The following is a 23,109-nucleotide window of genomic DNA, read 5'->3' as shown; positions in this document are numbered from 1 at the left end:
TTTCTGTCTTTTCTGTCTTTTCTGTCTTTTCTGTCTTTTCTGTCTTTTCTGTCTTTTCTGTCTTTTCTGTCTTTTCTGTCTTTTCTGTCTTTTCTGTCTTTTCTGTCTTTTCTGTCTTTTCTGTCTTTTCTGTCTTTTCTGTCTTTTCTGTCTTTTCTGTCTTTTCTGTCTTTTCTGTCTTTTCTGTCTTTTCTGTCTTTTCTGTCTTTTCTGTCTTTTCTGTCTTTTCTGTCTTTTCTGTCTTTTCTGTCTTTTCTGTCTTTTCTGTCTTTTCTGTCTTTTCTGTCTTTTCTGTCTTTTCTGTCTTTTCTGTCTTTTCTGTCTTTTCTGTCTTTTCTGTCTTTTCTGTCTTTTCTGTCTTTTCTGTCTTTTCTGTCTTTTCTGTCTTTTCTGTCTTTTCTGTCTTTTCTGTCTTTTCTGTCTTTTCTGTCTTTTCTGTCTTTTCTGTCTTTTGTGACTTTTGTGTCTTTTATGTCTTTTGTGTCGTTTCTGTCTTTTCTGTCTTTTCTGTCTTTTCTGTATTTCCTGTAGTTTCTGTCTTTTCTGTCATTTCTATTTTTCCCATCTTTTTATCTTTTCTGTCTTTTGTGTCTTTACGATCTTTTCTATTTTTCCTATCTGTCTGTCTTTACCGTCTTTTCTGGCTTTTCTGACCTTTCTTTCTTTTTTGTCTTTTTTGTTTGTTCAGTCTTTTCTGTATTTGCTATATTTTATTTCTTTTTGTCTTTTCTGTCTTTTCAGTCTTTTCTATCTTTTCTGTCTTTTCTGTCTTTTCTGTCTTTTCTATCTTTTTGTCTTTTTTGTCTTTTCTGTCTTTTCTATTTATTCTGTCTTTAGTGTCTTTTCTGTCTTTTTAAATCGGATTTTGAAATTTTCCTATTTCTTTCTTCCTCGTTTTTAATTTCTGCTTATATGGTTTAAAGAGATCGTAGATGGCCAATGTGGTCAAAGCGGTTTTCGTTAGTCATTGGAATAAACTGACAAATTCAAGTAATTTTGCACCATTTTAATGATTTTCGCATAATTTAATTATCATGATAGTCTCAGTTTATATGGAAATTCGCTATGTGACCGCACTCTTCAACCCGTAACCTCGGAATTGCAAGTCGGATCAGACAAAAATGCAAAATCAACCGGTGGGAATGTTGTACCTTAAATTGAGACTATCTAAGTGACATTTTTTACACATACACACATTCAGACTTTTTTCCGATCTCAACGACATGAGTCAAATGACATTCGATTGTCCGAGCCGGGAATAGGTTGATGGTTTTCAGAGTGATTGTATCTTTCTATATGAGAAAACTGCACAATATACGACAAGCTAATAAAAATCATAGCCAGCAGAGACTTCCAAACTAAACTGCTAAAATCTAAAATCATAGTGGGTGCACACTGCAAAGCTATGAATATTTGCTGTACACATTCTGAAATATAACATGATCAATAATCACCAACTTGTGCACAACAATAATGCATTCATTAACATTTACATATTGTCCCGTTCAGCTCCCACAGGAAATCATCAGCCATTGTTCATTCCGCCACCCACCAGTAGGTAGCAGTTGTTTATGTCTGCACATTTAGTTTTTCGCAATATTTAAAGCGACACACTTAAACCAGCAACAAGAGCATCAGTAGAAATTGTAGGACAAGCTTGCTCAGAGCAATAAAGACGATTTTATAGTGACTCGCCATGGTTTTTGCCCGTCCGTTTCCGGTACTGCGTTTTAAGCTAAATTTAAAAAAACATTCACCATCACCAACCGAATGCCATGACATTAAATAGTAGCTGGATAGTAGGTGAAAATGAATGGCAAAATAACAATTGCGAGCCCACGAGGCGGCGGCAAGTAATTCCCATCTCAGCCCTACTCTATTGTACTCCTCCGGATCGAACTCGGTCGGAAGCATAAGTGGTCGCAATTATGCTGAATCGTTTCCGAGGAGGGCTGTGAAAAGAAACGCTTCACGCAAACGGACGTGTTCTAAATCGTTGCGCTGTGATCAGGGGAACCAACTGCCAGCATCGCACCAGCTGTACGAGAATAAATTGCACAAAGCGCACTCACTTCCGACCGACTGCTTTTAAATCAGAGCAAATGTGAATTATTCATTAGTAGGTAGCACTTACCTCGAATTGGACCGCTTGGAGGAATCCTTTTTCCGGTCGCCGGTGAGGTTCTTCAAATCCTTCTGCCGCTTTTTCGTCTCCCGCCATATTCGATAGTACAGGAAGCACATGACCGTCACCGGTACGTAGAAGGCCGCTATCGCCGTGCCGAAGGTAATGTAGTGATTGGTCTCGATGAACTGAATGTAGCACTCCTTCTCCGGCACCGTCCGTTTCCCCTCGATGTAGGGCCAGCTGTAGATCCACGGAGGCCACAGCAGTAAACTGATGCCCCACGCGGCTCCGATCATGATCGCTGCTCGGGTCGTTGTACGCTTCGCTCGATATGTTAGAGGCCTAGTTACGCTAAAGTACCTATCAAAGCTAATGATGAGCAGATTCAGCACAGACGCGTTCGATGCCAGGTAATCCAGGGCCAACCACGTGTCACATATGTGGGGCCCCAGCGGCCAGTATCCTAGCAGCGTCGTTACCGAAAACAGTGGCATCGATATCAGTCCGATCGCAAAGTCCGCAATGGCAAGCGAGAATAAAAAATAGTTGCTGATTGTTTGTAGCTGTTTGTCGATCTTGAACGAAATCATCACCATCACATTGCCGGCCACCGTCAGTATGCTCAGCACGGTAGCAATAATACCGAGCACGATGATTTGCAGCAACGAGTAGGTGGGTTCACTTTCCGCTACGCTGTCCGTTTCGTTCCCGGCGGTAACCGTGCTCGCCACCGCCGTCGGGGTGAAATTGTAGAACAGATCATCGATCGTGCCCGTCGATCCGGTGCCCGGAATCGAGGTGACGGCTGTGTATCGTGACAGGAAACTGTCGATCGTTGTTCTCTCGTACAGCACCATCGCGCGTGTTGCGTGTTGCTGCTGGTCGCTTCGGCGAACGCTGGCTGAGAAGACGTTCTGAAAAGAAAGGTGTAAATGGGAACTGTTAGGAAGAGTTATAAAATGGCGGTTTTAAAAAATTATGAATAAGTTTCGATTTATACTCTACAGTACGTGGTAGCCGACTTGATCGAACTCATTGATTTTAAGTCCTTCTGAATTCTTGTAAAAGGAAGGTTAGGAAGTTCTCATTCTTATGTGACAGTATCGTTATTTATTTGGCCTCCAAAAACCTGTTTTACACCTAGTGGTGCAATTGTGTCTTTCTCATACATGAACACTAGGAATTCACCATTGGTTATGTTCAGTCTAAGATAGGAAATGTCAATTGCATTGCTAATAAAAATTACGCCTTTATGCAAGAATCAAAACCAATACTGGAGTTTTGAAAATGTTATAAACTTTTCACACCACCAGTAATCTAGCTCAGCTCAAAAATACTGCTGTATTTTATCAGTTATTGATTTGTTTCTCAGAACTTCCCAGCAAACTGCCCGCGAACAAGGATTATTGGAATCTATCCTTATCAAAACATTAGTCTTCAAACAATTCCTCGGAATGTAGAGGAATACCTTATTCTGGTGTAGACTATATGGGTCGACAATGAAACTGAAGTCCACGGTCCTCCCACTTATCACCTACAACTTCTCTTTCAACCAGGTACAACTGTTATCGTTATTCGGAGAGAACCAAACAATACCATACCTTAAACCATACCCGCTGAGACTGGAGAGTTAGGAGGGATTGAAAAGTCCCGTGAAAATTTTTCAACAGATTGTCAAAAAGTAACCTTTCTCCAACCTTGCTTGCACTCGATGAGTATTGACACTCGAAGACTCTATACAATGAACCGAACCGTTCTCGAGAGTACCTGTGTAATTGTGATTATTTCTTTGATTTTTTTCAAAAAACTTTCCCATCCTTAAGGGATTAGAAGAACCGCCATGCTTCGCGCAACTGTCATTATTCAAAACTGATATTGTGGGAAGTGACTCAATTTCCGCATCTTCGAAAATCCAAATGCGAGTAAAAATATTCTGCTCCCATCAGATAGAGTAGAAAATTACATGCCAACACAGTCCACACTATTTTATTTTAATTAATTAATAATTTTTTGTATTACCACTTATTTAAAATTAAATTATTACACAGTAGAACCGCAAGAGGGTGCTACTTCTATGTACTTATAATCAGACAACTATGGTTCGAGCTGGTTGGGTACGAGCCAGTTTGCCAACTCATGCTTAGTACCGTCAGAACAGAGAGTTACATTAAACACTTCGTCTCTGCCAGATCGTGCAAATGTTGGGCGATTTCCTGCATTAAATATATGCAGTTGTGGGCTACTCCCTCAATTCGGTGCCTACCAAATCGATAGCTGAGCTGCCCTGCCCCAAATTGTGTGCTGGTCATCTGCATCACTGCCGATCTTATTATCACTATGAGCCCATCGTGTGCGGGGCATGAACATACGTGGGCTGGTTGATGAAAACTGTACAAATTAAATCAATTGCTGCTTTGAGCTGAGCTAGATTACTGGTGGTTATAAAAGCTCGACAACCGATCTCTGGAATTTCTGGCGAAAAGGGAATAAACTGAAATAGGACTTCCAAAAACTACAAGGGACAGCCCTATGAGGTTGCATAAACTGTGGACGTAGGAGTACACTGCCGTGATACGCATAACAGTCCACCCTGCATAGGAAACCCATAGCAAATGGGACTGTTATGCGGATCACGGCAGTACACTACTTAGTGTGAAATATTTAATTTCTTAGTGCATTTCGATTATTATTAAATCAAGAATATTCCATTCAGACAGTTTAAATATAACCAATCAATATCGAATGTTACATATTGAACCAAACATGCTTGCTTATCAAGTCATTTTATATGTAGTAGACGATCGAATCCGATTAACCCTAGAACGTTGCATTGGGGTACAAATATACCCCACGCCATCTTTGGAGCTGTGTGAAGACGGGAATTTACCGACCTGGGACCCTAACCATAAATCAATTTAGAGTTCATAGTAAGGAAAGGTGGTAAAGCCAGATTTTTCATATTTCACTCTTCCAAATAATTGCACTTTTTTTATAAATCTCGCAATTTCATTTTATACCGTTTCTAGACCATGCTTTAAAATTTTAGAATCATTTGATTTTTTATTTCAAATCGGTTGAAAATTTGCAAAGTTATGAAAAAAGTCATAAACACGATTTTTCCACTTTTTTTGTTCGAGCTAATTTATGTATAATTGATTCAATAAATTCCGTACTTTCAGTTACACAACTGTTTTCGCTATTAAAAAACGAAGAAAATGATAAATTATACTTTTCTTTTGCTTGCACTGTTACTTACGAAAATAGCGATCAAACGCGTAGGGTGCGTTTGTTCTAAGTTCTAAGGTGGAAAAAGTAATTATAACGTTCAAAGGTTAAAATTATTTAAGAAGACATAAAGAAAAAAGACAGAAAATTGCAGCGGAAAACCGAAATAATAGCTGGAACTGTTTTATATCTAAATGGGACAATCTCAGCCTTAAACAATTGTAAAAACTTCTGTATTCCTAGTTTTAAGATAGCTATAATTTTTACTCTTTATTGAAACTCTTGTCCTCCATCTTGTAAATAGAATTGTATCCCTATTTTTAAGATATCTGTGAAATTTCTCATAAATATTTGTTCCCCCTTTTGTATACTAAACTATATTGTTAGTTTTAAGATAACTGTAAAATATTTCGTAAAATACTATTACTCCCCCTCTTGTATATCAAACTGAATTCCTTGCTTTAAAATTTTTCATAAAAAAATCTTTTGGCCCTCTCTTGTATATTGAATCTTATTTCTAGTCTTAAGATAGCTGTAAACTTTCTATTATTTTGTAAAAAAAATATTTCAACATTGTAACCTCCTAGTTTTAAGATATCCAAAATGTAAAAACAAAAGAATTTGGCACCGCCAAGCTAACGCATTTGTGCCTATCAAATAAACGATATGAATAAAAAAAAATTGTAAAAACTTTTCAATTGCGTGAAGTAAAAACCCCAAGCCGGAGAAGCAAACTCAAATTTTAGGCAATATAGTCACATTTCATGTGTGGCTTTCTAGTTATATATTGCCATTATTGTCAATTTTCTTAAAGTAGACATTTAAATGTAGCGAATGCAATAGTTTTTATTAGGGCATCGCAAAAAATTTTTTTTTAATTCGCGAAGGTCCCCTCTCTCATATTGTGACAAATATCAAAGTAAGCACAGATGCCAAATTTCACATCATTTGGACAATTTTGGACCCCCGCCCACATCGCTTGAAATTTTTTGAAATTGGTACTATGGGAAAATATGGAGGAAAAATACATTACATGCTATAACTTTTGAAGTAACAATCAGAAAATTACAATTTATACCTCATTTTAAAGGAAATAATCTTAGTATTTGAATGGAGATATTTATGTTTCTAGAAAAATACGGGAAATGGGGTAATGGGTCATTTTGGCTCAAAAATCCCATATTTTTAATGATTTTTCTGCTCCGTGATGCAAATCATACATATTTTGTAGTTTTTCTAATGTGAAAAAATCTCAGAAATTGAACCGAACCCTTTTGACCTTAGTCCGAATACGAGAAGTTGGGGTTATAAGGCTTTTTGTCATTCATATTAAATTTTATCATTTTCTCATGCATATATCTCTATTATCCTTCAATTAATTTTCTTAAAATGTAATATCTGTTCTCAACGAAAGCACAGATTGTTATGCATCGAGAAATGTCTTTCATTCCCTTGGGAGTGAAGAATACTTTCGTATCGCTGTATCGTTATTTTCTTATCCTCCACTTTACCACTTCTCCAAACCATCAGAAAAAAAGAAAAAAAAATCATGGCAAGGCACAAATCTCAGATCAACATGGGGAATGTGCCATTTGAGCCAGTCGCTACTGATTCCTAATAAATGATAAGAAATACTCTGATTGGAAGTGATGTTGATGCAAATTTAAGTAATTATATGTCCATTTAAATAGATTATTCACCTTTGAGGTATTCAATCAATCAGATCTCAATGAAATTGAATGGCAGTCAATGGGTATTGTACCTTTCTCTTGAAATCAAGTTTTTATGAATCGATTTAGATGAGCAAAACCGAAAAATGATGCACCCATTTTAATGTCTTTTTCATCATTTTAATATCAAGATGGTACCAGTTAATATGAAAATTCCCTGTGTGATCGCACTCTCCAACCTGTAACGCGGCACCGACCGGAAAAAAACTGTTGCAGACTATGGGCTAAGCAGAAATATTCTAGTGCGAATCGTCACGTTAGATGCAATCTGAAAACGGAACTGATTTTGCTCGACATGTCCGTTTTGAAATTGAATATTTTTCATCGTTTCCTTTTCCAAACGAAATCCTCTCGGTTCGAAAGATTTAGTGTTATAGTAGTCGCAGTCCAACCAATAAGTGTGTGAACAGTGCACACTAAGAAAAACGAAGCGTTGTGTTGATGAGAAAAGTTTGCTAATTTATTTTCAGAAAACGTAACTCTTCTTTTCTCGATTATCCGGACTCTATCAAAAGCACTCGTCAGTTGTGCCCTACTTCAAGGCCTCTTTGCGGTGCTAATGTTTGAATTAATGATCTCTTTTTTGCACCACAACGCAAGCAAACGACAAATTGGATAAATGTTTTATGGTGGTAGTGGGTGGAGCTTCAAACAGTTCATTTCGCATCATAATGAGAGATGATTTTAATTAAGTACGCCGTTATGCTACACAAAATTGGATAGAACTTACATTTCGGTCTTTTTCCATTCAAGTTAAATAATATTGGATCGTATTTTCTTCATCCTATAATGACATTTAACTCGCTGCTAGTTATATTATTCTACTGAAAAAATACAGAAAATCCAGAACTTCAATACACAAGAAGAGAAGAGAAAGTATGAAAAGCTACAGCGCTCTACATTAACTTTTTCCAATGGCCTGAGCAAGGATTTACAGAATTCAATTAAACGGAAAAAATATGTTCCGGATTACATTTCAACATCAAAATTGGGGCAGATTATTTGAGTTTTCGTTGCACTCAAGCACGAGTTTCTGGCCATTGTTGTTATTAAACTGGTTTTTGAGAACGAAGCAAAAATATTTATTCATCGATTGAGTGTTATCAACAAAATAGTGCAATACCTCTCCTAATAGGCCAACAATAGGTGCATTACCCTACTCTTAATCTTACGATGCTGGCTTGGTTAAAAATTCTCTAACCAAAGTTTTCTCAAGCAATTTTTCGTACAAAGATTATAATAAATATCATCAGCAACCTTTCTTCGTCTCCTTCATTATGACCGCCTTTGAATAATTACTTACAACGCAACGGCTCCCTGGAAAATCAAGACAAATCTGTCCGAGATAAGTTCTTTGTTTTGCCTTGAACTCCGTTCATTGATTCTACCGAGTAACCTTTTGTTTTCCATCTGCTACTGAGTCCACCCAAGCAAGGGTTGTCGATACAATGAAAGTTTCAAAGCGGAAGGGGAGAAGCTTTGTTCCACATTAGAACATAATTTTTCGCTGTTTTGTTGGTAAAAAATTGGGTCTTCATTGTATACATTTTTTGCTGATTATTAATTTTCGGGTCGACCTGATTTCAATCTAATAATCTTAAGTTACGGTTACGAAGAGGATTAATTACATTCTGGACTAGGTGTTGCTGGGTGGCTTCCGGTGATCCGGAGTAGGTAATGAGTTTTCACTCTGTTCTCGGGTTTTTACGATAACGAAAGAGCACGGTTTTTGACCGAGAAATAATGCAACAACAAAACGAGCTGCATGCTAATTTACACTAAACATAATTATTGTAGGGTAGACGAGCCCTTATTAATCTCATTAGTCAGGGTGTCGCTCTATTTCGTTGAAAACTCAGCCAGCTGTCACTAGATTGCGCTTAAATAGGCTTCTATATCTTGGCTTCATTCCTAAAAAGTAATACAATGAAAAATACGACCTGGAAAATATAAAATACTCGCGTTTGAGCGAACTGAAAATGAATTAGAGAACTTTTACCCTATAATGTGAGATATAATTGAAATTTTATCTAAATATTTGCAAAAAAGCACAATCTTAATTTTCACAAACTGGAGCAAGCATTTATTATTATTCGAACATATTAATCAAAATCTACGATCATCTAAAATCGACCAATAAACATTTCCAGCACCGAACTGTTCCACACATTTTCTCCCAATTCACTTCAATAAATTTGTCATCCAAAGGAAATGGCTAAAAATTTTATTTTCTGCGGTTAAATTCGCCACTGAGCTCGAAAATCGCAAAAAGTCGTAAATTGTTGCCCTGCCCAGCATGAGCGGGTCCACGGTCGGCGGTCCTATGGTGATGCAGCTCGTTCAATCGGTGAACCAGCCCAAAGTAGCCTTTTACTGCAGCCACACCATTTATTTTTCTTCAAATTGGTATGATATTCGGTCCAGTAGTCTCCGGCTCTTCGCCAGATCCGCCGGACCACCCCCCCCCACCCCGCCACGGGAGCAGAACGAGAACAAGACCAACTTATTTGATTCATTTCTGTTCCCTCGTGCCCGTTGGGTTTTGGATCAGCATTGAGCTAGGTAAGGTGCAGGCATTCGTTGAAGCGGACGGATTTACCCCCTGTAGAGTTTGGAAATTGCTGGGAGGCAAACCACGCCCAATAGATGTAGTGAAGTTAAAATGGAAAAAGCAGGGCTACATTTGCAAAAAGTATAGCTATCCATTTGCATTTTTGTGGATATAATACACAGGCAAATTTAACGTTAACTTTGCCGACAAAGATAAATACGTAAAATAAACAAATACTAAGTGTGAGCTTGGTAGGCTGCTACGACAGCTTATCGATTAAAATTTATGAATGTTTAATAATTATTTTTCATTAAACTCGAAGCATACATTTTTGTTTAAATTTATAGATACAGTTATCACTATTATTAAAGAATCTGAAAATGTACACACCTAGAAAAAATAGTGTAAATTTACGTCTCCTGACCATGACATATATGAGCATCAAAAATGACATAGTTTTACGTTTGATTTTAATTTTTCATGTCGTTGAATTTTGCGAGTCACGTAATTTTACTCCGCATGTGGCGTTCGTTTAAAAAGTTGAAGAGTGTAATTTTATGGCACTGCGCGTGGAAAGTACATCTTTCATGTAAAATTAAACAGAACACGGTTATATTTCGTCAATTTGTTAGATTGTGGCAAGTTTTGAATTACGTCAACGATAAAATTCAGATTTTTTGGTGTGTAATTCTCCAACGATAAAACTCCTTCCGTTACAAAGTCCAAGGCATTATGACGCGCACCTCACGCACAGCTCCTCGATGTCTACCCCAAAGTCGACCACCACTTCTAAGCTTTCTCCTTAACCTTCCAGCAGTCGCGCTAGTGCACTCAGTACACGCTGCTCTGCAAATCTAGCGAAATCGTCTTAGGACACCAGAGGCTGCTCGTTCAGTGGGCCATAAACGCGACTTCCGGAAAGTGAACCTGAGCTGGTCTCCGCTTCGGCAGTCAGGCTAAATCTATTTTGCTTTTTCATATAAAGAAAGGTTATGCAATCACTCCAAAAATAAACCGAGGCCAGGTGGGTCGAGTGTCACACACCATTCGTTTCAGTTATGGCATTACTTCGAGGAGGGGTTTTTATGTGCATAGCACCCACTCTCCTTCAGTAGAGTTAGAGCACCACTCTTCGACACACCAATAGTTTTCGACCATCTACCATAGCTGTTTCTGTATGGCAATACGAATGCAAGCTGTGGATCGAGAATTAGTGCTCTTCCCCTAGGACGATAATCTAGATTGTCTAATTTACAGAGCCCTTGCGGCTCTTGTGCGTTTCAGCACCACGGCACGCTCCCTTGTACCAGCATAAGTTCTTAAGTTCGTTGGCTCTCTGCCCAGTGCCAATCAACTCCTTTAAGCCCTTTGGCTTAAACCATTTAGCACTACTTCCCCGTTGAGTCATTCAGCTCCCGACCTGTTCACGAACTACTCGGTCTAGTCCCCGACAATGGAATGGAGCCTACTTCAACGGAGAATTCCCCGGCGAGAGAAATTCTCTCGAAACCGAACCAACCAGCCAGGTGCCGAGGTCGCTCCGGAATTTCTTGTGGATTAGGGCGTCCGTTTCACTGGTGCTCCAACGATCCGCGACTGGTGGTGTCTCGTCACGGTTCATTCGGTCTAGTCCCTGGCGGTGAATCTAGCACACCCCGACGGAGAGTTCCCGAGCTCGAAAAAGGTTCTCCCGATTCGATTGTTCTTGGTTTTAGCTATATTTCACGCGGGACAACCGGTAGGGTCCCGTGGTCAGTCTGGCGAATTCAAGCACTAGTCACCGGCGATGGATCTAACCTACTCGGGCAGAGTTTCCCGGCAATGATTGCTCTCCCGACACCATTGCTCGCTGTTCATCAAGCCATTTCCGCTGTAAGGCGGTCACGATCTGCGTCACCACTTTGTTGACCACGTTCCACATGTTTAACCCTCCGGAAGTCGCGCTTATGGCCCACTGAACGAGCAGCCGCTGGTGGCCTAAGACGATTTCGCTAGATTCTCAGAGCAGCGTGCACTCAGTGCACTAGCGCGACTTCCGGAAGGTTAAGTTTCCTATCATTCTGTAGACGACATTGTCCGGGTTGATGCCCGGCCCTCCCTTTTCGAGCATCTCTCAGCATGTCGCTTCGAACATCATACATTCAAATATCACATGCTCCGGTGTTTTCTCGTCGTTTTCACACTCCGCGGACACCAGCGACATTGTGTGCCCCAACGGATGAAAATACTTGCTGAAACAGCCGTAACCCGAGAGGAGCTGTGTCAGATAGAAGTTCCCCTCTCGGTGCTTTCTATAGACCCACACCCACAGGCTTAGGATGAGCCGGCAGGTCCACCTTCCTTTCTCTGCATTGTCCCATTCCTGCTACCACCTCGCCATCGAATCTATTTTCACCATCCCACGTTTCTGGTGTTTCTCCAACTATAGCACTGATGTACGCCGCCAAGGTGATACAGATGGCTATCATCCTGGCGATAACGATTATCAGCCGGAACGTCCCGTTGATCTTTTTGCAACTGCGCGTGGTTTTCAGCGCCGCAACCCAGGCAGGAACCCCGTATCGCAACGACTATAACGAAACGACGTTTCGTGCTGCTTCTCGGACCGCCGACATTTGCTATGATACCCGCTATTGCGTTGTTGCCTTCGTTGACTTTTTGCAGACGTAGTCGATGTCATTGCTGAAGCTCTAAATTGCTCCAGTGCACGCTTCAATGAAGTCACGTGACCTCCGTATAGTCTCCATCACCGACATCTCCACTTCCTGAAGTATCTCACCCATCATTGCGTCATCCGCAACCCACGACTTTCACTAGCCTGGGCAGCCACAGTGTCAAGACCCCATCCACTGTCATGCACTGTCCGAATTGCATCCAATATCGATACTCCTTTGCTGAATCCGAACAGTATTTATGACAGTACACGCATACCCTCCCTGCTTTTAATTAGCCTTTTAAGGATAGTTCTTTCCAGGAGTTTTCCGAGTGTATTCAGCAGATATATAAGCCTATACAAGGCCGGATCACCCGGTGGCTTCTCTGGATTTAGCAGCAACGCCAGCTTCTGTACCTTCCACATTTCGGGGAAGTTGCCTTCATCTAAACACATCTGCAGCACCATTCTGAACATGTCCGGATATACCAGGATAGCAGCGTTCAGCGCCACGTTTGGAATCCCATCCGGACCGGTGGTTTTCATTGATTTCAGTCGCATCAATGCTTCTACGAGCTAATTGTTTGTCACTTGCCGATAGCCCGGGTTTGCTACTTATTCTTCGCTTACGGTTTCGGTGGCTTGGTAGTGGGATCTCACTTTGGGAAGAGACCCTCAACGATCACCTTATCCGGGCACATTTCAACTGACATCGACGCGCCCCTCATCTTTGCCATGACGACTCTGCACGCGTCGCCTCAGGGATTGGCATCTTTTTTTTTTTTTTTTTTTTTTTTTTATTTCAATTATAGAGGTTTTAACCTTAAGGTCATTCGCCTCTTCGGGTTAGAAAAATCTCTTGTGAAAAATTTCTAACCCTATGTGCGGGGTCGGGACTCGAACCCAGGTGCGCTGCGTACAAGGCAATCGATTTACCAACTACGCTATGCCCACCCCCAGGTATTTGGCATCTTCTTCTTGGTACTGATCTTTGTGGCAATCTGACGTGCTACCCAAGCAGCACCGCTTGTTGACTAGCAGTTTCTACAATAAAATTCGTTGAAAAGAAGCGTGCATAAACCATTATTAACTGATTTAGCAACTAAAAAAGCGCACCAGCAAAAGTTTATGGTTATGCAACAAACCGCGGCCATTACATGTTGCACGTGTTGCTTGGGTAAGCTTGATCTCCCGTATTATAGCGTCCCTAGATTCCCGAAATGCTGCCTTACGCTCCTCTCTATCTGGCTCCGTAACTGCTCTCTGAGCCCGTCGTATGGCTCTGAGACAGGCAGTGTGTACTGTACTGAGCGTATCGTTCCATCAGTAAGCAAGACGTCGTCTACCGCGTGGCTCCAGTTTTCGCAGCATTGTGGAGTCACAGGCCGGCACCTTCTTGTTAAATCAGACGCATCTACGTTCTCAGCCCTGCTGTCTGGCCGCAGTGCCTCCACGAAGAGGTATTTGTTGAAGGTTTTCGTCTTCCATTTTCATTCTCCGGTCAGTCTTCCCCGGGCTGCCGCAGGGTTCAGTTGGCTCATACGGTAACGAATCGCCTGGTGGTCTCTATGGGTATACTTCTCGCATACTCTCCAGTCCATATTCGCTGTCAGTGAAGGACTACAAAACGTGACGTCGATAATAAAATGCCTTCTGTCTCTCCAAAGGACCTTGATTGCACAATCGTACGTCTAACTTCGCCAGAGCTTCCTGCAGGATTAGAGTTCGCAGTACCGACCCTTTTTGGCGAGAACCGGTACTACGGTACTGAAGCCCTCAGTACCGGTAGTACCGATAAAGTACCGGTACTCGAATATTTTTTAAAAAATTCGAAAAAAGCTTCAAACTGAAATTGAATGCTCAAACTGATGATCTTATTCTCAGATGATTGATTTGTGCTGATCAAAAAACATGTTTATTGTTTTTAATTGCTTCGGAATGGCAAGACTTACTTCACAGCAGATATTTTTCATATAGAGCACCTTCTTTTATTTCGAAATCTAGGCCACTTTGAAATCAATAACTGCTAAGTGGTGCGACTTTCGTCGATTTGAAGAGATGGTAAATGTATGAAACCCTATTAACAACAGTAAATCAAAGCGAGAATGGCAGTAAATCCGAGCAGGTTAATTGAATTTCCTCTCTTGCTTTTCTGAAAATTGGTTCCGACCTTTATGTTGTTTGCCTACTATTCTCTAATGCATATCAACGCTCCTTACTTTCCTGTAAACTATGGAGTTTTGCTGAATTTTCCGATGAAGCTGTTCCCCAAGTCTAAAACTGTTAGCTACTAAATCGCTGTTCGTTCTTTTATAGATAAAGGTCTAAGATCAAACCAAATACAGACATGACTTAGACCATAGTCTTATTACGCGCCACCCAGTAAGTAATGGAAACCAATCAGAATGTCGCTAATAAAACTAACTTCTAGAATTATTATGATGATGGCCCCACCTCATTTCCACACAAAGGTGTTAGCTCAACGATTTATCTAGAAGGCAAATTAATATAATTAAACTTAATCTTGCAGACCGATATTTTGAAACAGATCCCCCTGCAGAGTAAACATATTTGTCATAAAAAATTGTATAGTACCGAAAATACCGGTACTGGCCTTTGGTCAGTACCGGTATTACGGTACCAAAAATGGGTCGGTATTCCCGGGATATTCGGTACCGGTATTACCGGTACCACAACCCTATGCAGGATACACCCTCTTGTATTGCTTACTCTACTGCCCCACTCCACTGCCCAGGTATTGAAGTCACCACCAATGACTACCAGTTTTCAGCCGATCAACCGCTCGGTTAACTGTGCCAGCATTAAGCTGAACTGCTCCACTGTCTACCTTAGAGGTACGTAACGGCTGCACACGAAGACGCCGTTTATTTTGGCAATCACGAAGCCTTCATATGAGTGTTCTACTTCTTGAATGGGGAATTTGTCCATGATTTGGATCGCAGCCGTTCCCTTTATACCCACCACCCAGTTACCGTGATCAGGTGGGATATGATTGGGGTATTCAATCAAAGCTACCACACACATAGTGTCACAACAGAAGCTGTGCGGTGTCACAGTGATTCAGATTTATCTGGGATATCTCCATTACTGTTGTCTTAAAATCGCACTACTGTAAGCAGGGCATTTGAAACCACCCATCTGATGGTCGTTGCCGTCTTCCGGAGTACAAAGCATACGCTCTGCGTGCAGTCTCTTGCATTACTTAAAACGGGAAGATTCAACACATACATGTCTGCATATTTTTCTTTTGGACTGTATTCACGTCATTCAAGTTTTTTTTTTTGAATTCTCATTCGTGTTAGACTCGTGGTAATCATATATACCAAATAAAACACTCATAGCCGTAAGCTCAAACGCGTACTAACTATTTTTAAACCGGACTAACTTTTAAACCGGCCTAAACTATTTGGTAAGCTTTAACCCAACGATGCTGTCATTTATATGGCTGCGTTCTGATCTGCGATACACGATAATGTTAAAAAACAACAAATTCATGTTAAAGAAAATGAGTAAATTAGACAACATGGAGAATTGTTTTTCATTCCGATATTTTCTTGCAGTAAAATAGCTTTGCTTCGTCATATGTCTCGTTCCATAGCGTGTGAGAACAATTTTGTCTGATATGTTTCTGAACATAGAACTTTAACTTGGTGGATAGTTTATAGTTGGCCGATGATGTACAGCATTTTGTAGTGACATAATGTTTAATGCATAAAAGAAAATAAGTTTGAAGTGGTATAACCATCGTTTGTAACTGGTGCCATGATAGTAATTTTAAACTTTGATTAAAAAATTGGTTGAAATATTTCAATTTGAATTCAAAATGAACTGTGAATATCATTCTAATTGAACACGATACCTGTCGACACGGGGGGGGGTGAATATTTATATTCATTTCAAGCTAATTTTCACAAGTTTGGAATAAATATCAATTATAAATAAAGGTTAGATCACACTCTGCGAATTAGAATTGTACACGTTTTTTTCAGCGAAGCTTAAATAAAAAGTAAACAAAGGTCAAACAAAAAATTAAACTTTGACAGAATGATCACAAGTGTTATATTTCATATTGTTGATTGCATATTTCTGTAATGCATCAATGCAGATTGGAACGATTTTATTTGCTAACAAAATTTCTACGATTTTATAAATAAACAGAAATGAAAGTTTAGAGCATCCTAGTAATATATTTTTGCGAACAAATATATTGATCGCCGTTGCGTTCGCAATCAATTTTAAAATATTTTTATTTGGATGTTTTATGTGAGTTTATTTATATAGGAAAAATACGTATATTTAAAATCTTTTATTTAACATTCTGATTCAATTTGTGAACTGGGAGTGAAAATAAGAAAATTTATAAAATAGTGCATTTTATGATCTACATCCGATTGTCATTTATTTGGATCTATCGAATGAAAAAAAACTAATTTTTTTCGTTATTCACTTTCTTTGATGTGAGATACGACAGATATATGGGCAATAATTCGTGATAACATGTTATTGATTTATATTAAGGAATAAAATGATCCCACTTATTCTCACAGCGATATGTAAAAGAAAATAATCAAAACAATTCTTCTTGCAGTTTTGATTCCTATTCGCAAAAACAACTTTGATCTGAATATGCGATAATCGATTCGATTTATCCAAATATGCTCTCCTGTAACCCTTCGATGAGCAATTGGAATCAAGCGTGTAGAGAGAAGGAAAAAACAGAGAAATCAAAAATACAGGTAAATATAGTTCGACGATGCTTGTCTTTCCTACCAGTTAAAACTGGCTTATTTATTGCCATCTTTATTGCGAGCAAAGAGAGCTATATTGATCCAGAAGAAAGCTGAAGAGAGGATTGAAAATAACGAAGTATGCGCAAGAGGAGCATGTCATATTTTTGTCTTCTTCCGGTAACATGATGCTGCCATTTGCATTACTGCGTTCTGATCGGCAATATACGGCAATGTTAAAAACCGTACAATGAGGTTAATTGAAAATTCACTGTTTATACAATTTAATACAGTCGTGATTCGCTGGTTGGACGCTTTTTAACTGGACTGCTTTTTAATTGGACCTCCGCTGGTTGGGCCATTGTCCAACTAAAAAGCATTTGAACGCCAAAATCTTATGTCAAATTTACTTTGACAATCAATCTGACAATATTTAGAGATGTGACCAGATGCATTTACACAGCCAACATCTCCTTTGGAGAGTTTTTGACATTTGTCAGTCGGTCCAACTAGCGAATCAAATTCGTTAGTTGGACAAGGCTGTGGCCCAACCAGCGAATCACGACTGTAGTCTGATGTATTTATATTTTTAAAATAATTTTGAAATCCTCGATTTAGCTTAAACAAAGTAACATTAGAATTATTTAAGATCCAAGTGGCTAATACTACGTTCACACAATAAGTAAATTAGTGTTTTAACGCTATCTCGATGACATTTTTCTTGTTGCTAATTATCATAACATGTTTCAACTCTGTAGTGTGAACATGGTATATATCGTTATTTCGTTATTTTGCTAATAATGGTGCATATTATCGTGAATGTTATAGAGTTGTATTGTTAGTCGCTAGCCACTCCAAGGATTGAAAGAGCTTCTCTAACATTATATTTAGTAGTCAGACAGTTCAGCCAAATCTGACTATTTCAAATTAAATCAAATGCTTACAGAACAATAATGGAAGCTTACCTTTTTTTTGGAAAGGTTTGTATTAGTCGCTGTTCTACAGCACATGGAAAAGCCAAAAACAATAATTTATTTGCTTCAAATAATTATGTGGTCATTTCAAAAGAAACATTTTAGCCTGGTGAGGCTTATTATACCATCCTACCCAACTACTCCACTAACCATGCATATAGAATTGCTCAAAATGAAGTAATTCAAATTATCAGCGCGATTACCTAATCAATCCTGATATACCAAAAGTTCAGTAATTGAGCTGAGAATTTGACAACTTCAAAAGCTGATTTTCAACGAAGTAAATCTGTCAAATGGGTTAAATCCAAATTGCTGAGCTTTCAACATCTTGGATTGCTAAAACGTTCAGTTCAACGAAATTTTCCGACGTCATGCAAAAATTGAGAAAGCTTCAAATCCCGGTTACAAAATAATAAATTACAATCAATTACTTCCTATAGTCTGCAATCTGTCTGATAATCAATTGACAGATATAACTTAACAAATTGAACCTGACACTTGCTTGATGCAGACAGTGAATCTTCAGGAGGCACCTCGACAAAATGCGGTGTAAACCGTAACTCAAAATTTCCTGGACCAGATATAACTTAACAAATTGAACCTGACACTTGCTTGATTGAACCTGACACTTGCTTGATGCAGACAGTGAATCTTCAGGAGGCACCTCGACAAAATGCGGTGTAAACCGTAACTCAAAATTTCCTGGACCAATCGTACTGAATTTTGCAAAGTTTTTCTTCTTCACATCATTGCCCAGGTAACTACAAAAGTTTTTTGCAAAACGCTTAATTTTATTATTTTTTCAATAGCATTTTCATTGTTTTTTAGCAATAATCGGACTTTGGCTTCAAAGTGCTATGAAAAGTTCGAAAATCGACCAAGAAATAAAAGCTCCATTAGTTACTTGTGGAGTGATGTTAAAACAACTATGCAAATGTATCAACGATTGGTCCAGCAGATTTTGAGTTATGGTGTACACCGCAAAACCAGTTTTCGACGTGGCACCTGACTGAATAGACAATCTTTGCATCGAAAAAAAAATTAAGGAATTCAATTTTTTGCCGATAATACTTTACACAACCCCCTTAAGTTCCGACACGATTTAGGCGATTATACCGCATTCAACTTTTTGTGTCATTTTTCCAAGTCATCTGTCCAGTCTCAACTTTCACAACTTCTTTCAAACCCTGTGCACTTCTGTTCTATCACTATGAATTAAATGACAATTTGTTCTACAGTGGAAATGCTAATCGTCCAAGATCTGATGGAAAATTATAAATAGTGAAACAATATAAGCAAGCTTCGATATTATTTAAATTACGATCAAAATGAGAATATTTGTAGCAGATTGCTTGATGTCATAGTGTTACTTAGGTTGTATGGCATGGCTTCATTTACAATCTTATATAAGATTAATTATTTTGGATTCTTTCGAAAGCAGTAAAAATATAAGAAAACTTCCACTTGCTTCTTGTGTTCTCTGTGAGAAGATATAAGTAGAAAAGGGTACACATTGTGATTATATATTCTTTTCTTTTCCTCTAGTTAAACTAACTAAAAAATTATGGGTAAATTAAACCGCTTCACTCATTTTGATAGCCATAAGTAAACTAACAAACGAAAACAATTTTTATTTAATGCAGCTCTGCATCCAATTATAAAATTTCGTTCTACGGTTTGTTTCAAAATGATTCGACTTCTGCTAACCTGCAATATAACTCTTCGACATGGCATTTTCAAATGAGCGTGCAGCACCTTATGGATAGGGGGACAAAGAATATCAAAAAAATGACATTTAAAACTCAATTATACCTGTTTTTCGTACGGTATAAAACTTGCTTACTTGCCCTCATATGGTTTGTGTGCAACATGGGCCATAATATTGCACATAAAGGTCGAAAAGTTGATTCAAATTATTGAGATGCATGCAAGAGGAATATGGCGCCCCTTTACACTGTTTTCATTTGGCTTCAGGATGCAGCCATTTCTGCGATGACAAGTACTAACGTCTTAGATCGGACTAAACTCAGGCCTAAAATCAAAGATAGTACCGTGCAGCGGTACCAACTAGCTTCAAGCTTACCGCTATCAGAGTACACGAAAGATTCATTCTTCGCATTGTAGCGATTCTGCTAAAAAAATCGATGATACTTATAGTATTTATTCTTCTTGGTATTTGGGCAGCTCTCGATCACCCAATCGATGAGCTGTTAGTGAGTCAATCACGTTTTTGTTTTTTTTTAATAACTCCGATTTATTTAATCTGGGTGCCGCGAGTGTCACAAGAGTGTGCCCAAGTGAAACCCCACGTAACATTTGATGTTTTATAGCACACCACAAGTGGAATCTAAGAATCTAACAACGACTTCAAGTGTACCATATAACCTGAATTGTTATTTGGGACCGGCTCACCAGAACGCGCCCGATGACCGCAGCTATTGAGCCAGCCACGCAGAAGTCATCGTGGGCAAATGCCTAGAATAACCCTCAAGAAGACAGCTGTGAACCACTAGTCAAAGGCAGCATCCATCACGACGAGTGCTGTACCGACGAGAGAGCTCAGAGGAGGTGAATCTGATACCGGCTGCGATCCGAATCAGCGTCTTCTCAACGAGTGAGAAGAGCGATTGGATGTACTACACTAGCTGTTTGTTGAGTGAACGTAGATTCGCCGGTTTCTTTCCCTTCATTTTGTTACAGACCTGCCCTAACCTGATAGCTGTATCGACAACACAAGCTGCAGTCAACGGGAGAGGATCCCACGTGAGTCCTCTTACTTAAGGTAAATGTCCCATTTAAAACCCGCTATGGATGCTCGAACCTAAAATTTAGTTACAGCATCATCAAATGATCCAGAAAACAGGGAATTCCACAGTCAACTATCAAACATGTTGTAAAAGATTATCTCGGATTGGATGCATACAAAGAATAACGAATGCACTTTTCTGTTTTCGGATGAGAAATTGTTACAGCAGCAGCACAATCAGCAAAATGATCAGGTATATGCAGCACTAGAGTGATAAAGAATAAAGATTAAATTTCTTTGAAACCAATTTTTCAATTAATCGGGGTATTATCGAAGGAATAAAAAATTGCACCGCTCTAATGCAATACATCTTCCTAATATTTAATGTAACAAAATGGTTGTACAAAAAAATCTATAATGTGGCCAGATAATGGCTATATTTACCTATAAACGGAGCAACGTTGGCAAAAATCATTTCTCTTCATAAACATTTATTTCCTAATTCTGATAGTACAAGTTATCAAAATCAACCAATCACGAGCTGGAGAATTCTGACGTATAAATGGAACTAAAACGACCCCGCTATATTTTCATATCTTGTCTTAACTTGGAATGTGATATATGATCTGGAAAATTCATGCGCACCACCAGCTACATTATACAATTACAAACATCAAGACACTGAATAAGTGCAGGAAATTTGCAAGCAGCTGCAAGGACGAGAAAACATCTTCAATTTCAAAATATCATATTATCATATCAGCTCGCACAACTGCACCCATCCGGGATGCGCAGCATTCCTCCTCGTACTTGTTATTCTGAGCCAGCAAACTTGCTCCATTTCAAAGTAAACTTTTCTCGCAATGCATTCATTGAGTCGAATTGAAAAGTGACACCAACTAGGTCCAAGTTGTAACAAGCAGACTTCCCACCGGTTATTTTTCCATCACACTTCAAACCCATCAAAGTTGCAATATGAACGCACAATTTCTCTAGCGCGCTCGACTTTCTTCTTATCGTCCGGCACCAGCAGCAGTCATATTGGCACAATCGACGTTACAGAGCCCGCACGCGCATCCCACATTCAATGGCATATCCTCCACACTGGAAAAATGATGCCTTCCACCCACATCGTAGCGCCCGTTGGCAAACGGGGAAAGCGTGAGCTGATATCTCCACACTGACTGGTACGTAATTGCCGTCGAAGGAATAAGGTGACGGATGATGACATCCACGCCGTACTATGATCGTAGATTTTTGTTAAGGAAAAAGTTTTTTTTCTAGCTGATGATAATTTTGTTAAAAAAAATTGTAGGAACTTTCAATAATATAGTGCAAATTTCCCTTTTTCAGTCACCCTACTGGTAAAAGCACTCGGGAAACTATTCAGTAGAAGTTATTGAACAGGCTGTGAAGCATTAAGAAGATAATCGCAGAGGTTGCCGAGAAGCTTCTCGTACCGTACTTGGCATATGATCGATTCGTTTGGTTACGAACTGCAACAGGCGTTCAGTACATTTTACATGGTTCAATGCGTCCAATCCAACTAAATTCGGGTCATATTTCAGCTTTTTCTGCTTGGAAATAGTTTAGTTGTTAATATTTGCTGCCAGCGTACCATTTCCGGAAGCAGTCTGTCGAATCAATTGACGAGAATCACTATCTGCTACTTCAAGCGTAATTCCGTTTTGATAAGATAAGCTCATTTTTAGAATAGAGATATAGAAATAATATTAAACCAAGTTTTGAAGGTTATTGGTTGCACATTCCATACATAAAGGATGGAAAAATAAACTGTGTGTCTTTCGAATCTCAAATGTTAGAAAGTTACCTGCTATACAAGATCGAAAAAATCGAGGTACAGGCCAGATTCAATTATCCGTACCCGAGCAGAAGAAAATAACTGCGGAATACTAAATTTAGGTATCAATACCAATGACTGTTTACCACAATATGGTATTAATGAGCTCTACATAAGAGGTAAAATACCAAAACAAATAACACAGATATGTTCTGCAAATAACTGTTTGATAATAAAACGAGTTATTATAATACCTGAATAATAATAAAACATTTTTCAACCTTCCAGTAAAAAAATTCACTCTATGGAGGTATTCAATAAGGTATTGATTTGGTATTTGAAAAAATCGCTGGGATACATAAATAATACTAAAATAAAGTATTATACCTCATTGAGGTATTGAGCAGGTATTGAAAAATGTTTCTTCAATAACTGCTTAATACCTCAATGAGGTATAATAATCAATTAATACCAAGTTTTGGTATGAATACCAAAAAATAGTATGCTCGGGTTATTGCCCAGTTATTTTCTCCTGGTCGGGTAGAGCTCAGAA

At 39.0% G+C, this 23,109-nt stretch overlaps 1 protein-coding gene across 2 annotated transcripts in view; it reads right to left on the bottom strand.

Annotated features, from left to right (window-relative positions):
* The window catches only part of LOC131693902 (muscarinic acetylcholine receptor DM1), a 271,911-nt gene that overhangs the window by 92,458 nt on the left and 156,344 nt on the right, over positions 1-23,109 (bottom strand). For both annotated transcript variants that reach the window (XM_058982168.1, XM_058982169.1), the window contains exon 3: positions 2,135-3,042. In XM_058982168.1, coding sequence (XP_058838151.1) covers positions 2,135-2,985 — 851 coding nt within the window. In that variant the 5' untranslated portion in view covers positions 2,986-3,042. The remainder of the gene's footprint in view (positions 1-2,134; positions 3,043-23,109) is intronic.

This window comes from Topomyia yanbarensis, chromosome 3 (assembly GCF_030247195.1).
Source record: "Topomyia yanbarensis strain Yona2022 chromosome 3, ASM3024719v1, whole genome shotgun sequence".
NCBI lineage: Eukaryota > Metazoa > Arthropoda > Insecta > Diptera > Culicidae > Topomyia > Topomyia yanbarensis.
This window is presented reverse-complemented; position numbering and strand designations above follow the sequence as displayed.